This window comes from Galeopterus variegatus, unplaced genomic scaffold, assembly GCF_000696425.1.
Source record: "Galeopterus variegatus unplaced genomic scaffold, G_variegatus-3.0.2 Scaffold6722, whole genome shotgun sequence".
Lineage (NCBI taxonomy): Eukaryota > Metazoa > Chordata > Mammalia > Dermoptera > Cynocephalidae > Galeopterus > Galeopterus variegatus.
In genome coordinates, this window is record NW_007732833.1 from 4,023 (window position 1) to 16,685 (window position 12,663).

At 32.2% G+C, this 12,663-nt stretch overlaps 1 protein-coding gene across 1 annotated transcript in view; it reads right to left on the reverse strand.

The window, feature by feature from the left end:
- Positions 1–264: 264 nt before the first annotated feature.
- LOC103606599 (CWF19-like protein 2) overlaps positions 265–12,663 on the reverse strand; it is a gene marked incomplete at its 3' end in the record, with an annotated part of 82,806 nt that continues 70,407 nt past the window's right edge. The window contains 3 exon segments of the mRNA XM_008591174.1: positions 265–345; positions 3,186–3,341; positions 8,892–9,008. Of these exon segments, the coding sequence (XP_008589396.1) occupies positions 265–345; positions 3,186–3,341; positions 8,892–9,008 (354 nt within the window).

A 12,663-nucleotide genomic window follows, 5' to 3' on the forward strand; every position in this document is an offset into this window, starting at 1 on the left:
AACCAATTATAGGGACTACAATGGCAGAGGACTGAAGGTCAGGAAGAGAAACCTTCATATGAACAAATAAAACCCTCTACAAACAAATAAGCATTTTCTAGGGCAGCTGGGAAGAAAATAATTTTTTTTTTTTAAGTTGTGGAATGAGTTACTTCACCTTTAGACACTCGGCCAAATGGTTTCTTTTAAACTAAGACATGGAAAACAATGAAGATTCTGAACACTATGGTAATTTCTTATACTAGAAAAAAAATTGGTACTTACAGACTTCCTGATATCTTTAGAGGAGAGATCAATTAACTTCTTGTTCATAGACCACTCTTCATCAGATTCCATTATGGCTTTCTAAGAAATAGCCATTTGTCAAATGAAAAAGTAATATATAAGCAAATACAAAGAGACCATTTAAAACAAAGTAATACAGCGAATTAATTACAGGGTATATTACACATGGTAGGCCATTATTCTGAATGAATTAAGGCTTTAATTTTAGTTATTTAAAATTGGAACTTCTTAATTTTGTAAAGTACTATCTTTAGCCAAAGACAATGTTCTTTTTTTTTTTTTTATTTATTTATTTTAATTGACACATTGTAATCATACATGCTTAGGGGTATATTGTGATGTTTTGATACATATGTATGTTGTGTAAGATGGGCCAGGATAGTTAATGTAACCATCACCTCATGCATTTATCATTTCCTTGTGGCAAAAACATTCAAAAGCCTCTCCTTTAGCTATTATGTAATATACAAAACTTAACTGTTAATCAGTCACCCTACTGTACAACAGAACATCACAACTTATTCCTCCTATCTAATTGTAATTTCGCTCTGGTTGGCCAGCCTCTCCATGTCTTCCCTTCCCACCTTCCCTCCCCAGTCTCTGGTAACCACTGTTCTGCTCTCACCAAAGACAATATTCTTTTACTCATTCTTAACTCACAACTCTTGGTCAACATTACAACACAAAAACAACCCTTAATAAGACTGAGCAACTTAATAGTGAACATAATTTGTGAACATAAAAGTTCACAAATTCCTCACTGCATTCACTAAAATCTACTCAAGTAAATTCATTTAGTTTTACTGCTCTTCTTCCAAATATCAAGAGAGTAATTCATATGCTTTCTGGCAACCAAGGACTTGAACTATTTCTGCCCATATTATAAAGAAGTAAAAATGTAGGGAATACCTTATAACAGTCTATTTCAAGCTGATGTCAACTTAACTGTGATTTATATACAACTCTACACATTTTATGTTTTTGATGGCAGAATTTATACAGTTGTAATTTGTCAATTTGTAATTAAAAATATTTTTTTTTTAAATGCAGGGAAAGAAAAGTACACAGAAATGGGATTCAAAGACTTCCTAGGCTAAGCAGTATGACTACTATTTTTGATAAAAGAAATATTTAATAAAAAGAAAAGCTAGGATGATTAATATAAAATTACCTCATTTTTTTACAGTATCATTATTAATGAAACAAATTTTAAAGATGACATTAACATTGAAATAAGTACAACTGAAATACATCAGATATACTGCTGTCTCCTATTTAAAAGGTATCAGTTGCTTGGCTTGACATTAAAATATAGCATATTCAATATAAAATTGAAGCCAAATCAAATAATAAATAAAATGCATATTTAATGATCATAAAAGGCTAAGTGTAGAAGAGAAAAGTGATACATAAGTCTGCTAAGAGATGACATTTCTGTCACCCCACATGAGCAACAGTGGCTGTTCTGTGCTGGGCCACATACCTCAAATACCTCTAGTCACAATCACCTAAGACTACTGAGAAATACAAAAAAACACACTGAAGAAAGTATAATAATCACTTTCTCAACTAAATTTGGCTAACGTAGGACTGGCATGAATCTTTGGGATTATCTAGCTTATTCTCTTATACTTTAATGGCATAAGTCTTCACATCAAATAATCAGATTATCTTTAAAGATTTCTACAGAGAAAGTAGATATTTATCAACTCATAAACCCTGACAGATTTTATAACACTTTTTATTAGATCTTACAGTTCATATTAATAAATTTTAACATCCCATATTGTGTAAATGTTTCATATGCATCTTCTTAAACCAGCTCACAAAACGTTACCTTTCTTTTTCTTTGGACATGTTAATACTTCATATATGGCTCTATATTTGCGCATTTGTATTATTCTATAAATCGTATTCAGATCAGCATCAAGCACATACTATTTAGTAAAAGCTGTCTGAATGTTTAATGACAGTTATCTGGTTACAAACTCTAATCATTTATTATGTTTCCAAAAATGTACATCGTGTTGGAAATTTTTCTTTTTACAAATAGCATGATGAGATATTAAATACTAAAACTTATAGCAATAACTTGTTTCAACAACTGTAATTTGTACTGTTTGTATGTTATTATCTTTGGCTCTAATGTATTTCAATAATCAGTTTTCTAGAATTATGACTACAATTTTGATTTGAAAGTGCTTCAAAGTAAAACCTTGATTTAATTTGAAAAGTGAGAAATTAAAATGGAAATTATTTGTTACCATTTGACAGTCTATTCATGCTTCTAAGCAAGTATGACCTTTTAAAAGTTTAAAATCTCAAATTTCCTTGATAAAAATTTATACTGCAGAATATCTTGTACTTTACTTCATTTCTTTATATGATATAAAATTGAATATAAGTACTTGTATATCAGGGAAAAAATATAACAAAGATAACTGTATTCATAAAATAGTACTACAGCAAAAAATAAATATGTATGCAAAGACTAGCTATAAATACCTTAAAGAAGAAATCGTAATAACTTCGTATAGCATACATTATACGAAGTTATCCGATCTAGAATTATGACTACAATTTTGCTTTGAAAGTGCTTCAAAGTAAAACCTTGATTTAATTTGAAAAGTGAGAAATTAAAATGGAAATTATTTGTTACCATTTGACAGTCTATTCATGCTTCTAAGCAAGTATGACCTTTTAAAAGTTTAAAATCTCAAATTTCCTTGATAAAAATTTATACTGCAGAATATCTTGTGCTTTACTTCATTTCTTTATATGATATAAAATTGAATATAAGTACTTGTATATCAGGGAAAAAATATAACAAAGATAACTGTATTCATAAAATAGTACTACAGCAAAAAATAAATATGTATGCAAAGACTAGCTATAAATACCTTAAAATAGATGGGAGCCATATCACCCACTTCCTTTGGAAGAGGAATGCATTCATAAACCATGTGATACTGTTTCTTCATGCTCATATTAGTCTCTAAAAAGATGCAGTCCAATCCCTTAACTTCAAACATCTTTACCAATGATTTTCTGAACATCTAAAGAAAAAAACCAAGATAAATAAAGCATACAGGAGATTCAAGATAAAGCACAAGGGATTCAAAATATGAAAACAATAAAAAACACAATAAATCCCTTAAAAGAAAACAGAAAATAATGTCTGAACTCTATAATGTCATCTTATAGTTACTTTACTTTCGAAATCTACTACATAATTTCACATATTTAAGCAATGTTTTTTAAAACTGAATCCTCCTCTGTATATATTGGAAATGGTTCCAGTAAACTGAGAAAAGGAATAGATAAAATTTAACTTAGGTAGTAAAATATACAGAACTGATAGTAAAATCATAGGAAAATATCCATGAGCCAAAAAGGTACTCTGAGTAGATGGGCACCCTTAAATTCAGGAAGCCAAATATACCAAAGTTGAAAAGTAAGAGGGTTTTCTTTTCTCAAAGAGCTAAGATTTATTATACAATCCATTATATATGTATACATGTATTTCACACTCTTAGGCCTGAGGAACAGCTGTTTGTAGAGGGTGGTTGAATGGAGCTGAATGGTTCAGGATGTCTGCATGCAATCACGTGACACCCCTTGTAGTACAGGATGGCAGGGGTAGAAAGAAAGGAGAGTTGGCTGCAGGATGGACACCAGAGGCCAGCTCTCCCCACACCACTATGCTCTAGTGTGGCCCTCCAATGTGTCTGAGAATTTATATTCAAAGTTGGCCTTGTAGGGTGTTACACAAATATACTTATCTAAGTAGGAAGATAATACACATTTTACCTAGATTTTTCAGCTTGATTTATAACATTTTAATTAAACTTTTTTATTTTGAGGTAATTAGCAATCACATGTACTTATAAGATATAATATAGATGGGCCAACCCTGTGGCTCACTCAGGAGACTGCGGCGCTGGAGCACAGCGGTGCTGGGAGCGCCGAGGCCGCTGGTTCAGATCCTATATAGGAATGGCCAGTGCGCTCACTGGCTGAGCACGGTGCAGATGACACCAAGCCAAGGGTTACGATTCCCTTACCGGTCAAAAAAAAAAAAAAAAAAGATATAATATAGAGAGACCCCATATACCCTTTACTCAGTTTCCCACTATGATAATGTCTTACAAAACTATAGAACGATATCACAACCAGGATATTGACACTGATACAATCAAGATATGAGCAATTCCAACACCAATCATAAGAATCTCTCCTGTTGCCCTTCTATAGTTGCAGTCACTCCACACTGTACTGACTCCCCAAAATCTCCCTTGCCTTAACCTCTGGAAACCACAAATCCACTCATTTCTTTAATTTTGTCATTTCAAGAATGTTATATAAATAGAATCACGTAACCTTTTGGGTTGACTTTTTAAAATCAGCATAATTGCCTGGAGATCAATCCAGGTTGTTACATGTATGAATAGTTCAATCCTTTTTATTACTGAGTAGTATTCCTGACATGAATGTACCAAAGTATGCTTAACCATTCACCTTTATCAGATAATCTGTACTGTAGCTATATAGTAAGTCTTGCAATCAGGTAAGACTGACTCCTGTCACTTTATTCTTCTTTTTCAATTTTGTCTTAGCCATTTTAGTTCCTTTGCCTTTCCATATAAAGTTAAGAATAATCTTGTCCATACCTACAAAAAATCTTGCTGGAATTTTTATAAAAATTGTGTTAAACCTTTATATTAACTGTCATCTTTACTATCTATGTTGACTCTCCTAATCCATAAACATGGTCTCTCCATTTATTTGATCTTTTTTAGATTTCTTCTATCAGTGTTTTGCAGTTTTCAGCATACAAATTCTGGACATGTTTGGTTAAATTTAAACCTAAGTATCAACCATCCTCAGTATTTGTGGATTCCGTATTTGCAAATTTGCCTACTTGCAATCACAAAATCAATTCTCACAGCAATTTTGAAGTCATTTGCAGACAAGTGTAGAGCAGTGGAAAATTTGAGTCACCTGACATACACATTCCCAGCTGAGGTTGAACAAAGTGATGACCTGCCTTGTTTCAGTTCTCATCCTGTAAGTGTCCTTTTTGTGGTCTATTTAGTGCCACATTTCCACATCTGTGCTTTTTGATGCTCATTTCCCTGTTTAAAATGGCCCCAAGCATAGTACTGAAGTGTCTTCTAGTGTTCCTATGCATTACAAGACAGCGATGTGCCTTATGGAAAAAATACACATGTTAGAGAAGCTTCATTCAAGCAGTTGTTAGTCTTTGTTCTGAGAGTTTTTATTTTGATTCTGAAAGTTTTTATCATGAATGGATGTGAATTTTGTCAAATGCTTTCTTCATTGATTGATATGATCATGGTGAATTACGCTGATTCATTTTTTAATACAGAATCAGTCCTGCATACTTGGTATAAGGCCCACTTGATCATAGTGTATAATTCTTTTTATATACTGCCAAATTCTATTTGCTAATATTTTGTTTTAAAATGCTGCATCTATATTCATGAGGGATATTAAGCTGTAGTAATTTTTTTTGTTTTGTTTTTGCTTTTTAAACTGTCTTTGTGGTATCAAGATAACACTAACTTCATAAGATGAGTTGGAAAGTGTTCCCTCCTCCTCTATTTTCTATAAGAGATTATATAGAGTTGGTGTCAATTCTTCTTAAATAGTTTGGTAAGATTTTCCAGTGAAACCATCTGGGCTTGGAGACTTAGTTTTTAGAAGTTTTAAATTATAAATCCAATTTCCTTAATAACTTTAAGGTTTTTCCAATTTGGTATTTTATATTGAATGAGTTGTAACAATTTGTGTATTTCAAGGAATTGGCTCATGACATCTAAGTTGTCAAACGTTGTACAGTTCATTGTATAGATTGACATCTAAGTTGTCAAACATTGTATGTTCATATTATTTCCTTATTATCCTTTTGAGGTCTGCAAAGTCTATATGACATCCTGTTTATTACTAATATTGGTAACTTGTGTCTTCTTAATTTTTTTCTTTATCAGTCTTGCTGGAAGTTTGTTAGTTTTATTTATCTTTTTAAAACCCCCAGCTTTTTGTTTCATTGCTTTTTTTCTATGGTATTTCTATTTTCAATTTCATTGATTTCTGTTTTTATCTTTATTACATCCTCTTGCTTATTTTGGATTTACTTTGCTCTTCTTTTTTTCTAGGTTATTATGGTGAGATTTTTCCTTTTTTCTTATATAACATTTTAGTTCTATAAATTTCTCTCTCAGCACTGTTTATCTCTGTCTCACAAATTTTAACATGTCATTTTATCTTAATTCAGTTCAATATATATATATATTTTTTATTTCCCTTGAGATTTCTCTTTGACCCATAGATTATTTAGAAGTGCACTATTTAATTCCAAAGTATTCTGTACCTCTGTTATTTGTTGCACACACATTTAGGGCTGCTATGTCTTCCTGGTGAATTGACCCTTTCATCATTATGTTATGTCGCTCTCTTCTCTGGTAATTTTCTCTGCTCTGAAGTCTACTGTATCTGATAAATACAGCCACTCTTGCTTTCTTTGGATTAATGTTTACATGATATACAAGGGGTCTTTCAAAAAGTTGATGGAACGATTCATCTTATCTTTCAATTCCATTTTTTCACAAACTATTTGCATTGCGCATGTATATATTTCCATGCTTTCACATTCTACCTGCGATGTTATTACATTTAAAAATTAAATTTAAATGTCACTAGATAATGGTGATAAAAATCACTTGAAAGAAGTGGCTCCTGCGTTTGCAAACAATATTTTGGGCTACACCATATCATTTTTTAAAAATATATCTAATAAAAGAGGTAATTACAAGGATATTTGCCAGAGTATAATGAACTCCAGTTGTCATACATACTTGAAAGTAAGAACAAAAAAGTGCATTTCTGTAAATAGGCTAGGATTTAGATATTTCATTAGTTCACTATCCTATGGTAATTTATAACTTCTAACAATTTTTTTATTATATTACACAAAAAGAGTTATAATGCCAATATTTGCATAAAACAATTTGGCTTTTCCTTCCTCTCTCAAGTTTCCATAATGCATCTGGCTTCTAAAATCTGCTAAACAATAACATAACTTATACTATAGTATACCATACCTTTGGGTAGAATTAATGAATAATTTTATCTCTACATTTCTCACAGCATATACAATATCATATCTGTTGAAAATAAATTTCTTCCTATCAACTTCAATTTTTTCATCAAAGAGCTTAATTTTTTATAGAAATATAAAATATATAACTAGATTCGTGTAATTGCTTAAAATCGTTTGCACTGTATTTTGCTCTAGGTTAAATCAATTTTATATGTAAAAGTTTTAAAAGGCACCCCAGAAAAATTCTAGAATAATTCTGAAAACCAAATTTCCATACTTTCCACCTTAAATTACCTATTGGCACTGGCATCAACTACTAGGAAAAAAAACAAACTTTCATATCAAAAATACTTGTCCACATTCTTACCCTTGCTTGGCCACGGATGCAATAAAACAATCTGCCCTTTCAAATTTCATAGAATAAATTTAAAAAGTGAATGGAGTACGAGACTAAATTTCATGAAATGTCATTGAAATATCTCCTTTTCTGACATCTTTATCAGCATGCTGCAAAAACTAGTATAGCAGTCTCTTCTGAAGTCTTACAAAGTTCACATTTTCTAACTAGGGCTCCCTGTAACCTCTATTCAGTTGTCAGGCATTAGAAAAACAACAGTTTTCTTTGTTATTTTTTGGTCATTATTAGGTCTTGAAATAATTCAGTAACCATTTCAACCATGTTGTGCCTTTTACTCTCTTAAAAAATCAGCCATGGGCCGGCCCGGTGGCGCACTGGATAGTGCGCCGCTTGGGAAGCGCGGCAGCGCTCCCGTCCGAGGGTTCGGATCCCACATACAGACCGGCTCCCGCTCACTGGCTGAGCGAGGCACGGGAGCAACGCCGAGGCTTGCGATCCCGTTGCCGGTCCCCGGTCCGGTACGGGGGCAACACTGAGGGTTGCGATCCGTTGCCGGACACGGAAAAAAGACAAAAGACAAAAAAAAAAAAAAAAATCAGCCATAAAAACAAATTGCTGAATCTAAAAGCTGGGCCAGGATATGAAGGAACAAGGGCAGAAATCAAAGCTAGAAATAAAAACACCACAAAATCACAGCAGCAGAGAAGGCCAATTCCATTACAGGAAAATGTGGCAAATGCTGAATATAAACCTCTAACTTCCAAAATTTCTTTTCATTGTCTGAAAAATTCTTTCCTTTTGGTTGGAATGTATTACCTTACTATGGTAAAAATGATTCTCAGGTTACACAAAGGACTAATTAGAAATCTTAGATTGATTTTTTTAAGAAAAAATAATTATTACTTTGTCACAGTTTATTCAGTACACAAAAGTTTTCAAAAGATGGAGTATATAAAGGAAATAAGATTATGATCTGCAGATCTATATAACTATGAAAATACAAGCGTTTAATTTTAGAAAATAAAATCATTGAACAAAGATATAAAACCTGTTGGAATTTATTACAATAGTTTGCAAAAATTACTCATGAGCTTTATAATGATAATGTGACATTATCATGCTAACCTGAATTTCCTCCCAGATGTCTTCATCCAGTAAGGTAGCTGCTCTATGGTGCTGCAAGGGTACTATTAGGCAGTGCCCCTCAGTAAGAGATCGGAAGTTGGGTAAACATAAGTAAACCTAGGGGGAAAAGATTCCAAAGGTGAAATATTATTGTTTTTTAGTCTCAGTTGAAACAGATGAGCCCCTAGCAGGGAAAAACAGCTAATATTTAATAAAGTATACTTGCTTATAAAGGAATGTTTTTTATTTTAAAATTTTTAAAGAGATATAATATTAAAAAAATTTTTTTTTTTTAAGTCATGAAGATGGCTTTTAATAAACTGGAAAGTAAGAGCACTAGTCTTAATTTTCACTGTTATACATCAGACAAAAATTAAGATTAGCCAAGGAAGGACAGAATGAATGACAGACCCTTTATCCTTGATTTGATGGAGCTATATACTTTGAAAACTCTTGAAACAGCACAAGTTTTGCAAGAATAAAAAGATACATGGCCTGGTGATGGTAGAATAGTCTAACTGATGCCTATCAATCAGGCCCACCCTTATTAGCCAAGAAAAAAAAATTAACCCAGCTAAGAGGGAGAAGAAATAACCTGAAGATTACCTAATGCTGTTTATTTACATACATGTATTACTTAAAATTTGGTGCTATTTTTCCATTATACACAAACTGTCTTCTTTTTTTAAAAAGTCAATTAGTATCTATGCAGTGAGCGCATGGTTTCATGAGGAGCATAAATAATACTCTGCAAAGGGGTTTGGTCTTATTTTCTATTATTTTGTTAGGTTTTGATTGGAAATATTTTTCATGGCAGGCATTATTTATTGATCTATTTTACAAAATAATGAAAAATTTTAAAACTTTGCTGAGAAAGGACAAAGTAAGAGTAGGTACGGATATTTACCTAAATTTACAGTAAAATCACAACCACATTCATAAAAAGAACAGACATTCCCATTAAGAGCACTGGGAATGTCTGTAAGCAACTTGGAAAATGAAATACTGAAAGAAATAACTAAACTTCCTACATGATTACTAAGATAATGAGCTAGGTACAAGTGTCAATCATAGGTAAGAAAACTGCAATAAAGTTCATTTTTTAAAGCATTATAAACATAAATATCACCTAAAATAGGTATTAAAAATCATTTTTCCCAAACGAAAATAGACATATAAAGGAGCAAAGAAAAACAGATTAATTAATACCTCAAATAAATAAATTAGAACACATAAAAAACAATTTGACAAAGTGAGCAGAGCCATTTATTCATGAATCAGTAATTACTGAGGGCCTACAATATGCCACACACTGTTCTACAAGCTAGGGAATCAGCAATGAGCAAAGAAACACAAATCTCTACAAATCTAATCATAAGGAGTTTGTGGGGTGCTAAATGTCTGTGTTCCCCCAAAATTCATACATTAAATCAAGCAGGATTCATATATGACATGATGTCTATGTGGAAAATCATAAAGAATCAACAAACTTTTGGAACTAATAAGTGATTATAGCAAGGTTACAGGATATGAGGTTAATACACAAAAGTAACTGTTTTCCTACATACCAACAATGAAGAACTGGAATTTAAAATTTAAAATACAATATGATTTATAATAGCACCCAAAAAGTGTAATACTTTGGTATAAATCTAACTAAATGTGCACCAGATCTAGGTGTGAAAAGCTATAAAACTCTGCTGTAAGAAACCAAAAAAGATCTAAATAAGTGAAGAAATATTATATTCATAGATTAGAAGACTCAATATTGTTAGGATTTCAATTCTTCTCAAGCTGATCTACAGATTCGATGGAGTCCCAATCAAAATCCCAGGAAGCTATTTTGTAGATCAAAAAGTGATTCTAAAATTTGTATAAAAAGGCAAAAGATCCAGACTAGCCAATGCAATAATAAGAACAACAAAGCTACAGGATTCATGCTACCCAACTTCAAAACTTAACTATAAAGCTATCATAACCAAGACAGTGTGATACTGGTAAAAGAACAAACACAGCAAAACAGCCCATAGACAGGCCCACATGAATATAAGCAACTGATCTCTGATAAAGGAGCAATGGCAATTCAATGGAGAAAGGATGGTATTTTCAAAAAATGGTGCTGGAACATTTGGACATCCACATGCAAAAAACATAAATCCATAGACAAATCTCACACCTTTAACAAAAATTAATTCTAAATGTAGAAGGCAAAACTACAAAACTTCTAGAAAAAAAAAATCACAGAAGAAAATCTAGGTGACTTGGGTTTAATGAGTTTTTAGAACTCACCAAAAGCATAATCCATTAAAGAAAAAGTTGATAACCTGAACTTTATGAAAATTAAATACTTCTGCTCTATAAAAGACACTGTTAAAAGAATGAAAACACAAGCACTGGGTGGGAGAAAATATTTGCAAAATGGATATCTGATAAAGGACTTGTATTACAATATACAAAATATACAAAAACAAACAAACAAAAACCTCTTAAAGCTCCTCAACAAGAAAACAACTCATTGAAAACATGGGCAAAAGATCTGAAGAGACACCTCACCAAAGAAGATATACAGCTGGCAAATAATTATAAGAAAAGATGCTCAATATCTCTGTCATTAGAAAACTGCAAGTTAAAACAACAATGAAATATGACATTAAAAATTACTAAATCCAAAAAAGTGACAATACCAAATGCTGGTAAAGATGTGGAGTAACAGGAATTCACTCACTGATGTTTGGAATGCAAAACTAGTTGGTACTTTGGAAGATAGTTTGGCAGTTTCTTACAAAGCTAACTATAGTCTTATCATACAATTCAGCTAGTATTAACCCAACTGATTTGAAAACTTAGGTGCACACAAAAACCTGGATGTAAATATTTATAGCAGCTTCATTCATAATTGCCAAAAACTGGAAGCAAATGGGATGTCCTTAAACTGGCACAACCATTACAATGGAATATTATTCAGCAATAAAAAGAAATGAGCTATTATTCCATGAAGAGATATGGAAGAATCTTAAAAGCATATTGCTAAATAAAAGAAGCCAGTCTGAAATGACTACGTCAGGCATGAGTCCGATTATGCGACATTCTGGAAAGGGCAGTGGAGACAATAAAAAGATCAACGGTTGCCAAGAGTACAAGGAGAAGCAAGGATGGCTGAATAACAGGAGTCCTGGGGATTTTTAAGGTAGTAAAACTATTTTTTTGATACTTTACTGATGAATATATGACATTATATATTTGTCAAAACTCACAGCATACTTTTATATTACAAGCTTTTTAAAGACTTTATTTAATTATAATACCCATACGGAAAAATACTCAATTCATAAGTATATAACTGATGAATTTTCATGAAGTACATAACTGTATAATCAGCACTAGATCCGGAAACAGAACAACACCAGCAGCTAGAACCACCCCTCGCAAATCATCTTCCACTCACTACTGTTCCCCAAAGAATAACCCTTATCTTTATTTTTTTATTTTTTTTTAATTTTTAATTTTTTAATTTTTTCTTGTTTTTGATAATTTATTATACATACATGTGGGGTACAACATTGATTTTCAATAATTGTGTACAATGTGTGACGGTTAAACTGGATAGTTAGCTTATTCATCATCACAATACCCAACCATTCTTTGTGTCTGTTGACAATTCCTCATAAGCCCCCAGCATTTTAAAGCACTTTTTTTTGTCTTGTCTTTTTCCGTGTCCGGCAACGGATCGCAACCCTCAGTGTTGCCCCCGTACCGGACCGGGGACCGGCAA